We start from the raw sequence: 21,711 nt of genomic DNA, 5'->3' as shown, positions 1-21,711 counted from the left end.
CAAAGTGGTAAGAATAATACCATTGCATCTTCACAACAAAGTTTCCCTTTCAATTTGTGATGACTAGAGTCCAGTTCGATGTGATTTTAATTTGGAATGCTGGCTAATTAAGCAATGTGGATGCTCAGTATAATCTAAAAATGAAGACTCTTGATGGCAGACGGTTAACCCATCCAAAAGGTTGAACTTCTGGAGCAAAAGCTCAGTTCTTTCATGACCTTAACCAGGGAAAGACTAATATAACAGATCTTATTAGGGCTTACACATGTTGAACTGCAAACCATTGGTAGCCATACCACTTACCCATTTAAGAATCAATCTTCAGCAGGTCAGGAAAGCAGGAAACAGAACAACCTGATACTAAAAATCCCGGACTCTTAGAGATATAACCCCTGATATTAGATGTGGGCCTATGCAGTAGTTTTTTTTTTTCTTTCCTTTCTTTGACAAAATGACTCTACCACAGTTTGATGGTTGTGTAGTAGGATGTTAGCCTTAATGATTTGTGTGCAGAGAGCCAATGTAAGTCTAACTTTCGATATGCATAGTGCGATATCTGTCACGAGATCACTGTGGAATAAACAAAACTATCCACAGACATTTTTTTTTTTCAAGGGTGGGATTCCCAACCTCAAATTTCCTGAAACAATACTCTGCCAGATTCTTTGCATTTAAGTCTGATTTCCTGTTTTTTTTCTGTGCTCTTGACTTTCCTTTCTTCTCACTGCTCTCTTCCACCCAGGGAGGGGATGGGTATGTCGACAGCGAGGCAAAATTCAAGAAGATTGCCGACGCTGTGGCAGCAGCCATGTGAATGATGTCTGCATTCACTAACACAGGTATTTACACATTAAGTGGCTTCTCTCTTTATTATGATTGGATGAATTCCATTTATTTCTGATTTTCTGTATTATTACTGGGCATATCACGAAGACTTCTCTGGACGAAATACATGTAGATGGAAAAGCACAAGCTATTTGTCTGTTTACATCATTTTGTATGTGTAAGGCTGACCCATTAAAGAAACCCAACAATAAAGTGGATTTTGAATGGAAGGTACAAGTATTCATGATTATCATTCGTGTAGCTTACTCGAATTGCCAGTGAGTGATCACTTATACAGCATACATGTATGCTTTTCCCTGCAATGTATGGCAGCAAAGAATATTACATTTGCATTGGTAGTATTTAGAATTAAGGAGTTCCTGTAGTTGGTATTTCTAAATATCTGTGATATTTGTGAAAATACTGTAATTGTTTTCCCTTTCATATCCTTTCTTCACAGCTGAACAGCTCCAGCTCGTGCATTGTGGCTATCCTCATCATGACGGATGTAACTCAAAAGTAGTTCCAGCTGCTCGGTTTCATCTCGAATATTTCAAGAGGAGACACCAAATTGCCCAAGCTTGAAAGATTCAGTTGTGCATCAACCTTTGTGTGTTTTGTTCTTGTTCACTTTTCGTAGTACAGTAGTTCTATTTCATGTCTTTCGTAGTATTCTTTTCACTTTGTTTGTATTCAATTATACATTTTTCCTTAGCTGTTGGGTGACGAATGGGACATTTCCACTGTAGTTGCCTCTAAATTTATGAGTACCTGATTGATACAAGCACAGTTTGGAGTGATATCACAGAGTTCATGGCTCATGCAGTTAACAGGCAAGAGACATGGGCTCTAGCTAAGGTACAGTCTTACATGCATAAGTTGTTACAGGTTAGGATTTTTTGTGTGTGATGGTATTACAAGGTACAGGTACATTGTAATTTTCTGCCTTTAAGCACAAACCTGAAGACTGAAATGAGGTGTAGTAATAATGTCATAAACACAGTATTGGCTTCATTTATCTCATGCATTTTCATGCACTTACATGCTTGTCCTATTGTTCCAGCGAGTAATGCAGTCTTAATCTCCAAAGAACTGGTTTCCTGACAGTGTTTGTTGGTAACCATGTGTTATCTTTCATCAATTTTATATCTAAACTTTGCAGCAGGAATATGTTAATAATATAGAAAATATTTCCTCTTGTCACTGACTAATATGTCAGTTTGATTTGGGGCAATATGAGACATTTGGGCTACCCTTGCCAAGGAGTGTTCACACCCAAACTTCCCAGACATTTCATACACAACCAAATAATGTAAAGGCTATTTCTAAAAGCATGCTCATGACATGTTTATGTGATGTCCAATAGATCTTCTCTATCAGGGTTTAATATCAGGGAAGTACAGTACATGTGAAAGAAATACTTATTAGCTTTCTATATGTATTATCTATCTCATTTCTTATTTTTCGTGGAATAAAGTTGGGTTACATAGACTGGTCCAAGTTGTCACCTGCTTGAATGTGTTTGTGTTTGCATGTGTGTGTGTGTGTGTGTGTGTGTGTGTGTGTGTGTGTGTGTGAAGTTCTGACTTGATGCATAGAACTGATATTTTATGAAAGACTGAGAAAACACTTGATTTATGCTGTATAATACATTGTACACTGTACAAGTATTTGGTTAAGTAGATAACATCTCGACTCCGAAGGCTTTGTGATGCCATGTCTCCTTTTACACGATTATCTTATCCAACTACATTTCCTTGTTGTGCTTCTCAACTTTCATAACTACTGAAGAGGCCATACAAAATGTCTAAACATCAATGTACAATTTAGATGATTTTTAGATTTTTTTTTGTACGTTAGTAAGCTTTTGGCAAATTTGATTTTCCTCTTGAATAAGAGATTTTATGATCTACTATATTGACTGTAGCTGATACACAGACAAATGTTATACTGGGTAAATCACTACTACTGGTATGTTGGAACGAAATTGGCTGTACAAATAATAAATGAAATGGGGAATATTGAGAGAACATCTTTGCTTTGCAGGTGAAAGAAACTTGATGGATGGAGGGGGTGGAGAAAAGTGAGGGAGAGAGAATAGTTGCATTTGACTTAACCTTATACAGTATTTTTGTGCATGTGGGCATTGGTGTATAATGGTTTTGACAATTAATGTGGATGTTTAGTGACTGCTGTGTGTGTTAGAATCATTAGCATGTGATGTCATCAAACGGCACATGTTGCACTGGGTTCCCATGTTCTGGAGTTAATACATTGTATGAAATCAGCAGGATAAAGGCAACAACAACCCAATGCGACAGCAGCCATGCTAGCAAGCTTTCATGTTGGAATAATGTAATGTGTATAGGCCTACGCATTCATTTACACACAGCTACTACAGTCAACATAATTACAGTATACATGTACTTCAGCATACTCAGTAATGAACACATTTGTGCATTTGGTTATTTCCTTAAGACATGTATTACAGCATTAGTTCAAAGGCACTTACACACACACACACACACACACACACACACACACACACACACACACACACACACACACACACACACACACACACACACACAAGGGCTTATAGAGCTCAGCATGAAGATAATTCATCACACAATTAACATTTGAATACACAACATTCGGTCCTGGGCCCCATTTCATAAAAAGTTGATATGATAGCAAGTCCTGCTGGAATTGTGACAAGAATCCAGTTTCCTAATTTGATGTTGCTATGGGAAGTTGTCATTCGAGCAAGACTTGTCATCCTAGCATCTTTTATGAAATGGGACTCAGATCATATGACTTGTATTGTACAAATGGACAAAAACATTGCTTCAAGGGGAATGAAACCCAAATATGCATATTGATTGACTGAATGCAGCAATATTAGTAAAACACAAAAATGAAAATTTGAGGAAGATCAGACAAGTGGTGCAGCCATCGCTGGATGAGACTACTACTATAGTTTGTGACGTCACATATGCGAAGAATGATATATCATGTAAAGAAAATATAGAGAAAATTATACGTATTTTCACTTTTCTAGCGTAATAAAAGAGCACTTGCCTCATACCTCTTTCAGAAAGCACCTGGGGAATAATATTACAATGTATCCTTAAGATATGTCAGAAACAGACATATGACAGAAACATATCAAGAAAGCAAGCAAATATGTCAGTAACACGTCGAGGGAATGTATACTTTTCAGTGATAGAAGATGAGTTTTTAGTGAATTTATTCTATATTTTTCTTCATATATGATGCCACAGACTGTGGAAGTCTTCTCATCCAGCGATGGTTGTACCAAACTCTTAAAAGTCCTTAACTTTTGATTGGATCATGCGATTTTCCTAAAACAAAACTGTCACTGATGTGTTCTACTTATATTGCTGCAATCACTCAATCCACATGTATGTTTGGTAAGCTGCCAAACAGGCCATTGATATCATGAACACTCATATAATCGCACAGAGTTGCCAATAGGTCTAACCCTCTATAAACTTTTGCAATTCTTAAATATATCCCCCCCCCCCTCGAAAAAAAAAATCACTGGTTTAGAGCCTATATGCTGCTTTGATATGTCTGTTTGCATGCACACAAATACATTTGACACAACTCGCCTGGTTATGCAAAATACTACATGTATCAATACAACTACAAAGAAACAGCAAAGGGATGGTATAGTAGTTTTGGTAGAGATGGGGATTTAGGTTTTTAACTTTACGCAAAATAGTTAGAAACCATTTACATGCAGTCCATATACTTCTCCGTCAGTCCTTAGAAAAAAAAAAAAAAAAATGTAACGTACGCATGCGCACCTCGAGCTCTTCACGCACGCACAGTCATCTCGACAGGAACAACAATGACAACACGCCCCACGCCTTGCTAGCCGTGCATAATTGCATATTGCATTCAACAAACGTCGACGTGAAACGATACGTGTGGGACTACTGAGAAGGTTCTGATGGATCGCGATATACCAACGGTAGATAGCTAGAAATCTAGTGGCTCTACCTTGTATTCCTACCTCTGACAGGTATGCATGATCTCTGACAATTCAGATTTCTACTCTAGTTTTCAGGGCTGCCAACTCTCACGCATTGAGCGTGAGACTCACTCATTTTGGTCCTTTCTCACTCTAAAACTTTATTTCATTTGCATGCATTTCTATTGATCTCACTCAATTTGACTCCTAAATTATAGCATTGGCCTAAATAATGGGAGTCTCACTCTCAACTAGTTTCCAGTGTTGTTGGGTTTCTTTTCTATGTGAACCACAGCCAGGCGTAGGTGCAAGCATACACGTGTGCAACACAGCGCGCAGTGCACGTTGTCAGGGATGCCAAGTTCAAAAAAAAATTGAGTGAGATTTTCATTACTGTACTCGGCATCTCGGCATGCATGCGAATGTGTGCGCGAGCGAGGGTGTGGGAGGGGTTTTTCCCCCCTTTGGCCTCCCACGGTAGGGAGCTTTTTCAATTTTTAGCTCTGAAATGGTGCGATCAGTCGCAACTATCACTTTAAATTTTAATCTTTTGGGTGCTGTTCGTTATTCCGAAGGTTCGTTATTCCGAAGGGTCGTTCCGAAACACGCAAATTCCCTATCTGGTATACCTACAGTACAGGTTCGTTAATCTGAATATGAAAAAGGGTTCGTTAATCTGAAAATTTGTGGCATTATTCAGAAGGTTCGTTAATTCGAAGATTGGTCAATCCGAAAATGAAATTCGGAACAACGAACCTTCGGAATAACGAATCTTAGGAATAAAGAGCCTTCGGAATATCGAACCTTCGGAATAACGAGCTGTAACCAATCTTTTGAGCTATGCTCATTATCATAGGCCCAGTTGCAGACTTTGCCCGATGCGTGAGAAAAATGGGTGCCATGTATATGCGTGAGATCGTGAGATCCTGCGCCATTTCTAACCCGATTTCGATTCCGTTTGCTTTATGTATATGTGATGGCACTAGGTGAGGGCTTCAAAACTTTTACACAGAATTATACCTTGACTTCTTTGACCTTTGACCTTGATTTTTTACCTATATTGTACATTGGCTACAAAATGCTACTCCTTCGCCATTTCTAACCCGATTTCGATTCCGTTTGCTTTATGTGATGGCACTAGGTGAGGGCTTCAAAACTTCTACACAGAATTTTGACCTTTTTTGACTTCTTTGACCTTTGACCTTGATTTTTTACCTATATTGTACATTTTGCTACAAAATGCTACTACCGGTGGGGACATATATTACGCACCACGTAATGTCTACTTTTCCTTGTTTTTATTTGCTTGATAAGCATATTTGACTCTGAAATTCACGTAGAAACTTGACCTACCGGTACGTGATTGAGAAAATCCAGCACTATCAAATGTTGTTCCCTCTTCAATTCGAAGTTTCAGTGCAAAAATATCGCCGTCGAACTTGAGTGGCCTCTTTTCAGCTCCCCGCGGTGCCACTCCTTTTTAAGACCGACCGCTATTTTTGTATTGACTAATGACAATGCACACAAACCAAGTTGTATTGAACACCATGTTGTACAAAGTTTTTTTAGAAAATACATTGACATTACATTATGATTCGGTTAAAATATTTATTTGAAATTTTGTCCTTGATTTAAACCATTAATGAACAGTGAATTTTCGCATTTTCCCACACATCCTCATCAACAGTCAAAGCCAATACATTTTTATGTGCGCTGCGTGCAGTGCAGTGCGTACTAAGCGTTCTGTGCGCCAAAACTACGCGGTCAGTTTAAAAAAGGGTGGTCGATGTGTAGTAGCACTACCATACAGGTACCCTTGGTATGGTATTACCGGACAGCATGGTAATTCTGGACACGTACACACACATTTTTGTGTACTGATGAAATTCAGTACACGCGAAACTTCGTAGATTAGCCTCACGCACAGAATGTTGTGTGGACCGGAATCGCAAAAAAAGTGACATAAAAATGTAAAAACGCGAAGAATTTCACATTTTACCTCAGATTTATAGTTGAGTGACCCACACCTTGTCATATTTGTACGTGTACATGTTTAGATCACATTTCGTCACTGAAATTCTATGAAATCCCACTCACATACAGGAAAAATGCTGAAGATTCCAATAGAACCACAAGTTTACTGATCGATATCGAAAATTTGCAGCTATCGTCCTCAAACGCGAACGTTGTGGAAAGTTGTGTGCTAAGGAAGGGGTCCGCAAGGCCCGCAAATCATCACCCATGCTCTCATAGACTAAGCAAGTAAAATTTGATTGTCGATTTTTCATAAGGTTTTATCGCGTGAACTGTTTGAAATGTTTAAGATAGACATTTTACCGTAAAATACGAAATTTGAGCCTCTTTTGCCGATTTTTTCTTTGTTGTTCGCTCTGTGAGAATATGTACGGTGATTTGTGGGATGAATTGTGATTCTGGTGCAAGGACAAGGTGCAAAAGACGTCGATTATTCCATTGCGAAAATAGTGTCCAGAATTATAATGCAATTTTACACTGCGCAAAAAGACAACTTTTTGGAGAGGGGTGTATTTGAAGTCTATTTCCAAAAATCGGACTGAATGATTTTCATAATTTTGTTGAATTTGTAATTTTCAGGACTTTGTGAATAACTTGTGCTATTTTTTGCAGAAATTTCGTCCTTTGAGTGTGGAATTCAGAGCCACAAAAAAAAAAAAAAACCAGTTTGTCAGAAAAAATGTCTGACAAAATGCTTCATGAAATGCCCCCTTAACTGACAATTTGATAATGGCCCATCATCATACACTAAGAAGAAGAAAACGACTTGGTATGGGTACCTTGGTACGTGTTTCATACCTCCAGGCAAGTCTGCTTGTCACTGAACACATATATTTCAGTGTTAGTAAGACCTAGTGCTATATTCAGCAAATCTGTACGTTGAGTATGCATGATGGAGAGTAGTCACTGTGTGTATGCAGCCTCCAATCCAGGTGCAATTTCTACAAACTGATTAGATAGTGACTCAATCAGATTCACCAGATTGCTAAAATCTTTAACAGGAGCTATCAATTTCTGATGAACTTAGCCTTTCCCCCTTCCAAATGGACTAAAACAAGTTTTAGAATTTAGTAGTGCTCGTTTGATAGTTATTCAGAGGGAAGAATTTTTTTTAAACACTAAATACATGTACAAATTGCAGCAATCCAAAAATTGATGCATTTTTGTGAAAGGTTACATTTGTTTGATGTCCAGTTTTCTTATGAATTAAAACTAGATTATACATTGTAGATTAACAAAGGGTTTGTGTTTCTTCTCATCATCTCTGTCTGTCTGTCTCTCTTATGAAGGCTTTCTTTGTGAAACAAGATGCCATCTTGCGAGCTCGGAATTGATGACATCGAGGACATCGTGTCCGTTGGTGATGTGACGCCAAAGGAGCGGTTTGCAAACAAGCCTGCTGTGGTACCCAAGGTGCTCAAGAGGAGGAAAGATAGAGGGCAGAAGACTGAGGAACAAGTGTGTGCAGAAAGGTGAATATCATTCACAGATAGCATTACAAACATGATACTGTATATCATATAGAGGTCTGAATAACTTGTGCCCATCTCCAAGCGATGATGACCGCACACTCACCATGACAATGCTGTACTGGATACTGAGTACGCTCTAGCTAGTGCTTTAATCCAACAATGTCGTAGGACAATTCATGTGCATCATATTGCTTCCATATATATATCTTAGATAATCATCAATTGGCAATGTTCAATGCAAAATGTAAGTTCTTTCAGTTATTATTGTGTTTGTTTTTTATCTTATTTGATAGGAAAAAAATACTTTGCAGAAACATCTCCCATTTAGACAAAATCCTATTATGTAATATCAGGCGAAAAATTGTGGGAAATTATGACCAGTGATTACACATATTGATATAAATTCCGGAGACAAGTATTGTAATGGTAAAAAGCAACAAAACAAAATAAGACAAAACACACACACACACACACAGACACACACACACACACACAATACACAGTGTATTGTCTTTAAGCTAATGTCTACTATAGTAAGTGGGCACTCTACAGTGTAGTTGCCCAAGTTTGTAATATGTGAAGACAGTAACATCACACTCATTACCCCTTAATGCAATCCAATGAGACTAACAGTACCTTTAATTATTTCATATAGTTTCTCAGCTTACGAAATGCATTATCATTAACATCAAGTAAATCGAGTTGTGTAAATTTCCATCAAAGTGCACTATATTACATTGCAAAAGAACAAAATCTGTTCACTTTAGATTAAAAAAACCAAACAAACATGGATGCAAAATGAGTGAATGGTCTACAGTGCTTTTCCAGAGCACCCTATTGTATACTGTAAACCTATTTTGCAAGTCTGAAATCTCGCGAATCGGGGACTCCCGACAATTTCGTGAGTGGTTAAATTCAAGATTGTGGAGTCTTGTACTGAAACGGAGAAGTGTACATGCGTACGTAACATTCACATCGGTATCAGAGTCAATATTTTCGCATGTCTTTGATTTTGCGAATAGCATCTGCCTCGTGAAATTTGCGAAAATAAAAACCTCGTGAAATATTCGACGTATGCAGTATTTGATTGCTTTGGGAAATGCTCACCTTTGTCCCATTTAACTGTAATTGGTTGGGGCTCTCATTTTATAAATGATGGACTCACACTAAATTGGGACTAGAATTGTATGTAATCATTTCCCAATATGGCATGTGTATGCCTCGCTGATAATGATGAATTATTATCACTGAATTTAAATATATATGCTTCCAGTATCATCCCAGGAACACAGAAGGTATTTGTGAAGACCTGGGGATGCTCTCACAACAATTCCGATGGCGAGTACATGGCAGGGCAACTGGCTAGCTATGGCTATAACATAACAGGTTTGTTTTCAAGAGAGATTTTGAAAACTGCAGAAATTATATCAGATATGAATTGAAAAAAGTAGCATTAAGCATCCAACCACTCTATGTTTGTGTAAAATAATGATAGAAATAAGAGATTTGTTGGAACTTGACATTTACTGAATATTGGAGTTGTATTATATTTAACGGCTCAGGACACTGTAAAAGTATCCATGAGATATTTTCGTGCAAGTAATTTTTTTGCTCTAGGCCAAGTAAGATGAATTTTGTGTGTTTTTTTTTATTCTATGGAATCAAGACAATTATCAGTGGTACATAGCAAGTAAAAATATTAACTTGCTTTTATTTTTGTACTAGTTTCTGGCTGCGCAATATGTGCGAAAATTTTCACTTTTACAGTAACATATACGATATCTGTCTAGTCAGTTCATCCCTTGCCCAGACTTACTAAGAATGGAAGACCCCTATATGTTTGCTCTTCTGTAGCAGAGGAATGTTAGTTTGTTTGTTCGTTATTAGACATATTGCCAATAAGCAGGCCTCAATTCAAGTAGAAAGAAAAAAAAAATGTCGTAGTCACACCCTTGCTTCCATCCTGATATACAGATGACAGTGATGGGGCTGACCTGTGGCTACTCAACAGCTGCACAGTGAAGAACCCTGCCGAGGACCACTTCCGCAATGAGATCAAGAAGGCTCAGCAGCAGGGGAAGAGCTTAGTCCTGGCAGGCTGTGTGCCCCAGGCACAGCCCAGGGCCAAGTACATCCAGGGTGTCAGTGTGGTCGGGGTGCAGCAGATCGACAGGGTGGTGGAAGTTGTGGAGGAGACGCTGAAAGGTGAGCAGGCTTTACAAAATGTGGGTAGAATTAAAGGGATCAGTGGTAAATTTTTGCTGATGCTCATAAGAGAGCATGTGCAAGAAATATCTTTTCTCTCTCTCTCTCTCTAAATATATGATGTATCACGCGTTACCGTGTTGTGTAGCGCCACCTCACGTCCACTCGAGGACAGCTGCAAAGAAATGCATGTACTGTGTGTGCGTGTACATAGTCACTCCCATGCCACTGCATGTTATACGATGCATGCATGGCATGCTGTGCTAGCAATAGCATGTGCTTCAGTGCACTGCAGTGTAGTGGCTAGCGCCGCTAGCTCCAGCACCAAAATAATTTCCACCTTTTGGCAACCCAGGGTACAACCTTTTAACAAAAATAAATAATTCAACAATATGGCTGATTTTCGTTTGGTACCCTGGGATACCATTTATGTCATCATATTGTGCAACTTTCAGCGATGACCTCCAGTAAAGAAGCCCTCATTTTTGTAAAGAAGAATGCTTTTGCATCTTCTCCTTTTTGAAATAAGTGAAGATTGCTACATTGTTGTAGCAATAAACTCTTGTCACATTTACCCTCAGCACATCTGGGTTTACAATTTTTGGTTGGAAGAATCATGTGTGATTCCCTTCATTTCTGATTTATTTTCAGCTGTGTTGTTTTATAGCTGATATGCCAACAAACTATACCAATATTACCTGGCTTTTTCAGATTGAGATATAAGTATTGATGACAATACTCTGAAGAGAGAGAGAAAAAAAGGACAACCCCCCCCCCCCCATGGCCTAGCCATTTTATTTTTTATTTCTTATTGCTTCATCATGAACATTAGAAGCGAGAGTAAACAGGAAAAATAGAATATTCATACTGCCCTTTTCTCCTGTCAGTGATTTTCCATTTATGAATTATAATTTCAGTTACCTGATATATATCCGGTAAACTGGGTTTTTTTGTTGTTGTTGTTGTTGTTGTTAATAAATTGCATTGGAATGCCAAAGTCTTATTAAGCCCTTGTGTATCTGCATTTACTTCCAGGTAACACAGTTCGTCTGTTCAGTCAGAAGAAGAGGGAGGGGAAGAAGATTGGTGGAGCCCGCTTAGATCTACCCAAGATTCGGAGAAACCCACTCGTTGAAATCCTGGCCATAAACACTGGGTGAGGCTGTGAATATGTGATTGCACCATTTATGCAAAGCCTTTGTTCCTGACTAATTCATCATCTATGAGAAACACAGAAGGATGTAGTGTTGTAAACAGGAAATCAGATATTTGGCAGTCACTCTCAGTTATTTCATAACACTTGGCTAGTGCTTGCTGGTACCCTGTTGGCTACCTGCATATCTATTTTGTTCATTATGCAACTGAAAGCTCAACTGCTGTCATTGTACTACACCACATTGGGACCCAAAATCAACAGGTCGTGTATTGTTGGATGCACTGTATATCCTGAAAAGTGATTCATAGTCCCATCTATCATGAAAATGCTAGTCAGCTGGGGATTTTACAATGTAACTTGCCTGTTTTGTATGAAAATCAAAAAATCTCTCCAGGATTGGATGAATCAATTTAGACTGAATACTGAATACGGTATTCAGTCTTTTGAAAAAATGCAGTTTGCTTTTCAACCATCATTACATGATGATTTTTCAGTTGTGTTGCTGTTGTTGTTGTTGTTGTTTGTTTGTTTGTTTGTTTGTTGTTGTTGTTGTTGTTTTCTTTTGTTTTGTTTTTTGTTTTTGTTTTTGCTTTTTTTTTGGGGGGGGGGGGGTATTCCTGTATCTGTGCCACAAGAGTGTTTAGATGTATCTGTTTGTTCATATGTGGTTCATAGCTGCTTAAATCAGTGTACATACTGCAAGACCAAGCATGCACGAGGAGAACTTGGGAGCTACCAACCTGAGGAACTTGTTGCCAGAGCCAAACAGTCTTTTGAAGGTATTGAAGACAATTTTCCCTTCGTTTATTTCTCAACAAGATATATCATAACAGTGTAAGGTCACTAAATCTTTATCATTATTTGTATAGAACAAAAGAATACTTTGCCCTGGTCTATGGCAGATGGCTAAGTGAGCATCATGGATAAATGCTGATGACAGACTTTGGGGTTTAATTACAGTGTGTGCACAGCACAAAACTTGATATCATGGAAGACAATTATTTGCTTAAATTTCTTAAGATTTATTGGGTCTCTTGTGTTTATCTGATGCATTTCATGAAAATCTTATTTGGTCATCATAAGTACTCCCAGTTGTCATAAATGTTTTGATTTTATGCGGATGAGTCAGTGATGATGGAATCAATATGCATATCCATGGTTCTATTTTAAGTATGCTGTTTTGTTGGGTTTTTTTTGCCAGAACATGTCAGCTTCCAAAATATGGCCTGTTTTTTCTCAGTGTAACCTCAGAGACAAGTAGCTTCTGAACGCTAGAACAAAAGAGATAAGTTAACCTTCCGTAGTAGAGAATCATTATATTTGCAACAGAGGTGTTATGTGACATCTATGTGGTAATGGACTCGCTGAATCATGCTTCCTCCGACAGAGGGGGTGCGGGAGATTTGGTTGACGAGTGAAGACACGGGAGCGTACGGTATCGATATCGGAGTGACCATCGTCGATCTACTTGACCAGTTGGTGGAGGTCATCCCGGAAGACTGTCGGCTGAGGATAGGCATGACGAATCCACCCTACATACTGGATCATCTGGAGGTGGGATAGAAGTAGCAAGTTAGAAGACTGAGATGGATGTTGTTACATTGTCTTTGCAAACTAAACTGAGTTTTGTGTCAAAAACAGTCCTGCCATTTACATTTGATGTTAAAATCAAAGCATTATAAGTCATATTTTGGCCTCTTAGGGAGAAAATAATTACAATGTCACTATTAAGAATGTAATGGACAGAGAAATATAAGTATTGATTATTTGTTTTTGTTTTCTTAGTAAGCCATGCTGCACACTTAAAGTTGATTTTCTCTTTTTTTCAATTTTAGAGTTCTAACAAAACCAAAGTCATGACAGTAGTTAGAATGTAGAAAATATAGCATCTCTAAAGCCAAGTTTGTAAATATGACTTTACAAAAGAAAATATGTAACCTGTTGCCTGTAAAGGGAAATATTACCAAGTTGTATAAACTTACTTGCCTGCAAAGTCCACAACTCAAGACTTGTATGTACCAGCAGAGAGCAATGTCGTATAATAGGACATTCTCTAACACATGGTTAAATCTGTGCAATTCCCAGGGGATTGCGAGAATCCTGCGGCATCCCAGGGTGTACTCTTTCCTGCACATCCCCGTCCAGTCTGGCTCTGATTCTGTCCTCATGGATATGAAGAGGGAGTACTGCACAGATGACTTCAAGAAAATTGTCCATTTTCTTCGGAAAGAGTAAGTTCAAGCAACATGCATACCCATATTCGGAAATGATAATAAAGCGTTATGAACATCCAGCTTCGCTACTACCGAGCTTTAGCAGTGCAAACTGTAAATAGTGAATATCTGATTTGTTCAGTGTTGTTTCACAGTGTCATTCAAAATTTAAGCCAAAAAAAGAAAAAGAAAAAAAAAATAGTACTGATATGCCTGAATTGTTGCTTTGTGAAATCTAATTACAGATTTGTACTATTGGCATTTGTCTAGAGTTTGTCTACGTTCCAGAGTGAGAGACTGTGATATTACATAACAATCAAGTGCGCTGGTATACAAGGAGAAACATGTCATTGGCAGGGATATGGTACTAATTAATCTTCATGCATACAATGCCAAAATGTTGATGTGAATGGAATGACTGTATGTCATCTCTAATATGTATCTTTAAAGATTACCTGGAGTCACCATAGCAACTGACATCATCTGTGGGTTCCCAACAGAGAGTGAAAAGGTAAGAATGTGGACTGAATGATGGTGTACATTCATTTGTTGTATCACAATTCTGGATAAACTACATTAATTGATATACAATCTTATGTAATAAAAGCAGTGAATTAGAAAGAAAAACAAATCAATAAACCTGAAATAAAGACCATCCAGTAGCTCCCACAGCTATGATGTTTTAGTGAAGCAGATTTCTGTGTGGCAATAATTTTATAGTACCGGTATGTTGTGTAAATTAACTTAGTGTTTAGGTGTTTTCTTTTGTTGTTGTTGTTGTTGTTGTTTTCATCGTGATAAGGGTTCATGGTTCAGAGGCTGAGGTTGTAACATATTTTCAAAGATGTGATGGAAATTAAGTTATGTTAATCAGAGCATCTTATTATGAAGGAATTCATGACATGTCTAATGATCCATAGAGATATGTTGCAACATGTGTTATGAATTGGATGTTTCTTTATATACGTGTATTAAAAGAGTAAGTTTACAGGAATATGCCAGAGTGCCTGTAGGTTTGTGTGTTCTTTCTGGCCATCCAGTCAAGTCTAATGTCGTTGTTATTTTCATCTTCAACAGGATTTTGAGGAGACATTACACCTAATAGATGAGTTCAAGTTCCCCAGTGTGTTCATCAATCAGTACTTCCCACGCCCAGGCACACCAGCAGCTAAATGGGCTCAGGTACCAGCACCAGAGGTGAGGATATTGCATACTTTTCCTAAGGCAGTAACAAGGAAACTATCTTGGGTCAGTTGGGTGACGATCTTCATGGTTAAAGCACAGCAGACTGCCTATCTTATCTGTGCGTCTATGCAGTAGAAGTGACTTTCTTTTCTTTAAAAATTAGGGTCGAGAGTGCATTATGTTTGTCTGTCTGTTGACATGTAGATTGGGATTATTAATTTTACAATGAGGCTAAAAACTTTATGTGTCAAGTTTGAAATGTTCTGATGAAAGTGACATTGAAGTTACCCCCATTATCCCATTACGAGCTTGAAGCTACCTTATTTTGGAATTGTGGCATGGTATTCTCTATCAACATCTTATGGTATTGGTGTGATGGCAAATTCAGCTTTCTGGAATTTTTCAAAATGCATGTCAGTGAAACTTACCAGTATATACAAGTTTAATACCAAGAAGCAATGCTTGATTACATCATCAGAAGGTAATTCAGGATTTTGAGATGGTACCATTGCAAGAAAATATTACAACATTGTCAACATGATTTATGCACTTGCGGTATCATCATGCACCATTGCTTTTCCTAATGCAGTGTACTATTATCTTTTACATAATGTGTTTGTTGCTCTAGAAAAAGCGAAGAACCAAGGCCTTGTCCACACTGTTCAAAAGCTACCAGACGTATGATGACAAGGTGGGCCAGAGATTTGAAGTGCTAGTCACTGAAGCATCCCATGACAAGCAGTATCTGGTGTCCCATAACAAGTTTTATGACCAGGTGTGTATTGCAATCCTCCCCGAGCACTCTACATACAACCAAATTTGCCAATACTGACCTCAGGCAAGGCAAAGGACATGTTGAAATCAAAAAGACTGTAAGTTCATATCAATCCAGAACTTTCCATTTGTTAGAAGAAGACTACGGAATACCACTTCGTGTAGAGGATGTGCTAACAATGATATAATGTACTTTGTAATAAAACTCCAATGGACAAGACCAACAGGAGGCTGATTGTCTGTACCATTTTATTAAGTGTCAAAAGTGTATCAAATTATACATATTGCTTGCATTTCCAGAATTTAAAATGATTTCATGATTTGTGCATATTTGTCCAGTAAGTTGTTGATATGGGCAACTCATTACATTGCATGCTCTTTGTTTGATTCTTATATTGCTCAGTTGCATTTATAAATGCTGAACCTTATTTTCTTGCATTTTTCTTTGAACAAGTTGATATCATAGAGTATCCTACGGAACATAAGCATTGGTGGAAATGGTCATTTTACGAATTGTAGTGTGTGTTAACCCTAAAAAGACTGGGCTATTTTGGTAGCTCGAAAGACTGGGGGGGCCTCAAGGGCCCCCCCTTGAGATCTCGGCCGTGGATCGCGCGATCGCCGCGGAACTTTGCACAATGGTAGTGTGCGATGTAATCTACAAGATCGTGTTTTTAAATTTTCCAAAATAGTCTTCTTTTATTTTATTTTGATTAATTATGATAATTTATGCAAGAAATCAGAATCTTTCATCTAAATCAGTAAATAAAGCTTCAAAAGTGCTCATTTTTGGTATAATTATACTTTGTAGCATTCTTAGCAAATGTACTTTAAAAAAAATTCGGTATCAAAATTAATTTCTTATTTATTTTATTGTTTCATGAATTTCTTATGTATTTCTCTTTTTTTCGACCTTTTGTTTTTGTTGTTTTTTGTAACAAAATTTGTCACAGACACTTTTTGAAGCATAATACTCCTAAAACAAACTAATTTTAGCCATTGAGAGTAAAAATAAGCATATTTATATGAACCATGTGAAAAACTCAATTTGCATTGACTTTGTACACAAAATCACATTTTTTAGCCATTTTTGGCCTCATGCGCATGTAGAAAAAGTCATGTAACTTCAGAACCGTACCCCCAGGCGTCACAAATTTGGTGTCAAAATGTGCGGGAAGCTCAAAAGAAAAAAGTCATGGAGCATCGCGGCGAGAGCATTGCGTGTTGCAGAGTAATCGTGCGAAATGTCGAGGGGGGGCCTCCGAGGCCCCCCGTGCAGTTAGGGTTAAGAAACCAAAAATTATGATTGTGTTGGATTCTATAGCCTCTTTTCCTTTGCAAAGAAATTATATGAATCTTTTTCCGTTATTGTTGGGCAGGTTCTGGTGCCTCAGAATGAGGAGTACCTGGGCAGAATGCTAGACGTCGAGATCGAATCTGTTGGAAAACATTTCCTGATGGGGAAAGTCCTACGTGTTCATCCGTCAAAACAGACACCACTCAAACTCCATGCCAATGTAAGTCTGTATGTGGATACCACTAAGGTAAAAGGAACACATTGGCATTATGTGAAAAATGCTGGTGACATCTGATGAGATGTCAACCCGTTGCTCTTAGATTCACGTTCACTGTTTGTAGATCATTTCAAAGCATATTTCATGTTATATCATATGAGTAGTTCATGGGTAGAGAAGTACTGCTCAATTACAAAGATGAAATAATGGGCATGACATGTTGACAGTTGATATGGTTTTCTTGTAAAGACATATTGCTCGGTAGTAGCAAAGTACTGAAAAAGCAAATTGGTCAAAAGTTGAATGCAGAAGACTGTATTGTGAGCTGATTTTGAGAAGCATCCTATCTACTCATATCTGGAGTGGCTCTTTGGTCTCAGTTAAGAGAAGTCAGTGGGGCTATTGCACATACTTCTCAAGTAAAAATCGGAAAACTGCTGATGAACTGAACTGAAATTATTTCATCAAAATTTACTTCCTCAAAAAATGTCATGGGAAGGGGTGTGGATGGGTAGGGGAACTTTTACTTCTTTTTTGTTGTTGTTGACAATTTGTCATTTGAAATAAAGCAGTCACCTTAAGGGTACCTCCCAGGGCTGGGTCCTTGCCTACCAACAGTGTGACTTATGTCATGTCTAGCAGAACAATATATGTACAGAGTGATTTCTTGGTGTGTATTGTGCACACATACAACACAGCCCCCTTAGGGTCACTAATCTTTGCTTCCTGGTCTTTCATTGATAGTGAATAAAAGGATTAGGTAGAGTCAATTGTGTACCCAATGGTGGGGGGGGGGGGGGGGGGGTTCCATGCACTAATGCCTTTTGTGAAGGCTTACTTCAGGAAAAGGATTATCCTTTACATTTTATCATACCTGGAGAGCTCATCATGTACACATCTCATCTCTCCATACCATATCATGGAATATCAAAATTGCAAACAAACTATGTGCAGATCATTTATTGTGTGCACAGAATCAATGTACTAGTCTTGAGGAACAACACAAAACAAGCAGTTAGTTAAGATGCACCATGTACCCTGTAATCTCTGCCCATTTCTTGAAGATATTTCAATGTGCAGTTACTGTAGAAACCATGGTAATAGCATAAATACTTTAAAAACTATTTGTATTCTGGCTGCTGCCATGATAGGTAGTGCAATAATTGAAGCCTACAATGATCGCAGACCTTTATATCAAATGTTTATCTGCCCTGTTCTAGGCTTGCCCTGCATCTCATGAAGTTATGTATCAAAACAAATTCATCTCAAAAAGTCACAATTTAAGAAAAAAATATTAATGCTAGACTTTCTCCTTCTGATTCTTTTTTTTTCTCTCACCAGGTACAATCAGGCAAAGTGGAGATCACTTCCCAACAAAGGAAATGGTCCTGGATGCCTGTGATTGTGGCGGCGCTCTTCGCCATCGTGTTTTTAGACATCTGTAGAGTCATCAATCACTACGTCTTTAGATAGTATGTCATCCCCAGCAAAGTTTCTGTGTTACAGTCTTCCATGCAGCTGCCAAGGAACATTGCATGTAACATAAAGCACATTGTGCTACTCTCAGACATGGAAGAGGCATCCCACGCTTATTGGAAGTTTGGCCCCTTCCAAGCAGACATTGCTGAACATCGTTGTTGGTGTATAGAACCTCATTGAACAAATGCAGGATGAGTATGTCTTGCATGGTGGGCCAGAAAAGCTGCTATTTGTGTTGCTCTGCAGCGACGTTCAACTTATCTTGCCCTATATGTGTCGGCACTTGTTCATTGCCAGGCATTTCCAATAGGACGTTGTTTATGACATTGGCACACACTGCTGACGACCAAGGTACAGATCACCTGTGCATGACTTCTGATGCCCAGAGCTTCTGCCTGTCAGTGCTTTAAAACTTGGGACATCAGTGAAGGTCACTGATCACTTGGTGAAATTCTCCTTACAGTATATTTTCATCTTTGCAGATATGCTAAAAGAGAAAGCTGATAAAACAAAACTTCACTGGTCCAAGTAGAGAGTTTTTCAGCCTGTATCTTATTAGTTTGTGACATCATATCACAGAAATATATGCCTGATTTTTGGCTCATTCTCTGTCGATGGCAAAGATGTTTGTAATTGATGTGAGAAGGACGTTAGGATAAAGTGTCATATCTTGCGTTTAAAAACCAAACATATTTCATGATGCTTATCTGCTACTAACCAGAGCAGTCTCGAGAGAAAGAACACCTGTGGGTCAAAACAAAGAAGTTCATAAAGTTGTTTTGCTGTATTTCTGTAAAGCAAGAATTTTGCAAAGCTTGCATCTATTACAAGCAATCCAATGTTGCACTCTTGACGCAAAAACTTTTCAAGTCCATTGTAGTATCCATTCATATGAGAGCACCTTATTTAAACTTTTATGTGTACATTGTCTCATCAGCTTTACAAACAGGATGCCATGATTTTCAATGGGATAGTAAGGGCATTAATAGAGAATGGAAAATAGTAAACTAAACAGACTGATTAACATGTTTTACAAGACATTTTTCTTGCAATCAGTCTCATCTGAGAAAGATAACTCTCTATACCTGACAAGTAGTTAATCATGTCACACGACACATATTTTTCCCCCCAATGCTTCCTGCCACCACAATGACTTGGTGTGGGACTAGAGTAAAACCAGACATCCTTCCCCCATGTTGGTGATTAGTTCTTGTATTTCCATCATGTAAGGATGCAACTACCTGGTATATATGTGCAATAGACATGACAGTATTTCTGGTTGGATAGATTTTATTTTCTGTCTTGTCTTTCCATGAAGTGTAGGGGGCTTTTTGAGACCAGAGGATTCTCTCTGTCATTTTACTGCTTTGTGTACATCTACTGTACTGTAAAGGTAAAGGCTTCAGGCTGATTTTACTTTGTACACCATAAAGATTTAATAATGATAATAAAGGAAATTTATATTGCGCAGCTACTATGATAATATACTCTATGATTTGATAATCGTGTACAATTTACCCTACAATGTAGATGACAGACAGTGAAGGAACTTGTGCGGCAAAAGGTAAATCTAAAGTCGGGCGATCCTAACCCCTAATGGTACGTTATTTTGTAAACTCCTCCGAACGAAATTTGTATGCAATGCCAGACTGCAGTGCTATATCCGTAAACGTGTGGGACAATGCTGCCACTGAGACACGTGTGTGTACGCATCATACACAAAAATTGTGACCGTGAGTTGCGGTGATTGGAGGAGAGAGGCCAGAAGACGTGTGGCTCTTTTGGCCTCTCTTCATGCGCATGCGCACTGTGAGTGTGCTTCCATTCGGAAGCTCGCATGGCTCGCACAGCCATTTTGGGTCATGTGATTTTGAGCCGCAGTGTCTGTTCACTGACCCATTGAGCCAGCGCTATTCTCATTCGGTGTCACGACATTTGATAAAGAGTGGGGGGAGGCAGCGTGTTGCGTTCATCTCCGTGCTGCACAAACCGCTCGCCACGATTGTAAGGCTTTAATTTGCCATCATTCAAGGCAAGGTAGTGTCAACAGTATGGTCTGATCAATTCCAGAATTAGAGTTAATAACTTCCCACCAGTGATTATTAGGCTGTGAGTACGTATGACTCGTGGACAAGTGGAGTAATATTCTTTCAACCTGAAGTGAACATTTTAAAGTAAATTTCTTGTACAAGCACACTGAAGAAAATTGTGTCATTGCTGTTAACTTGCTGCTCAAAATTTTAGAGGTGTGGAGAAACAATAAGAACATTTATCAGATATTTTAATTGTATGCTATTCTTGTTTGATATTCATTTGCAGCAGTCCATAAGCCTGAATTGTGATCAAAAGATTTGGCATTTTCTTTAAATTGGATGTTTAATACAATGTTATAGAGCCCTGCTTTAAGATATTTTTATTTTTCTGTCTCTAATTATTTTTGATTTGCTTTTAATGTTCTTTGTTTCCTATCAAGAGGGTTCTGTAATATGATAAATCATATTCGAGAGATCGGTTCTGTAATAACTCCTCGTAAACATCTTTAGATGTTTCTGAATACAGGCAACTTTAGCAAGACTGAAAGAAAAGATATATCCCTATTAACTGTCTTATTGTGTCATTTTTGCTTCACATTGTTGGTATAGAGACAGAGATATTTCCTGTGGGATATATGTTCAACATACTTTCCAATGAAATTGTGACTGAGTTGCTTTTGCAAGCCAGGCCAGCAAAGACCACTCTTATCAAGCTCTTCAGGAAATGTCAATTATGAGAAAGAATCTTGTTTGATATATAGATTAGAGTATTTTCTTACATCAGGAGAAAGATTTCAACAATGTTATGTTGAATTATAAAG

The 21,711-nt window shown here is 38.2% G+C and overlaps 1 protein-coding gene across 1 annotated transcript; it reads left to right on the top strand.

Annotated features, from left to right (window-relative positions):
- Positions 1–4,663: 4,663 nt before the first annotated feature.
- LOC139743188 (threonylcarbamoyladenosine tRNA methylthiotransferase-like) lies at positions 4,664–20,372 on the top strand. Its single transcript, XM_071653689.1, has 13 exons — positions 4,664–4,876; positions 8,149–8,331; positions 9,605–9,717; positions 10,306–10,536; positions 11,572–11,692; positions 12,368–12,471; positions 13,080–13,246; positions 13,778–13,923; positions 14,356–14,416; positions 14,983–15,102; positions 15,719–15,865; positions 17,244–17,381; positions 18,720–20,372. Exons 2-13 carry the CDS (start codon positions 8,168–8,170, stop codon positions 18,849–18,851), a joined length of 1,644 nt encoding a protein of 547 aa, XP_071509790.1. The 5' UTR covers positions 4,664–4,876; positions 8,149–8,167; the 3' UTR covers positions 18,852–20,372.
- Positions 20,373–21,711: the final 1,339 nt, after the last annotated feature.

The sequence above is a fragment of the Diadema antillarum genome, unplaced genomic scaffold (genome assembly GCF_040938485.1).
Source record: "Diadema antillarum isolate AM-2024a unplaced genomic scaffold, OU_Dant_1.0 seq00001056_RagTag, whole genome shotgun sequence".
Taxonomy (NCBI): Eukaryota; Metazoa; Echinodermata; class Echinoidea; order Diadematoida; family Diadematidae; genus Diadema; species Diadema antillarum.
This window is presented reverse-complemented; position numbering and strand designations above follow the sequence as displayed.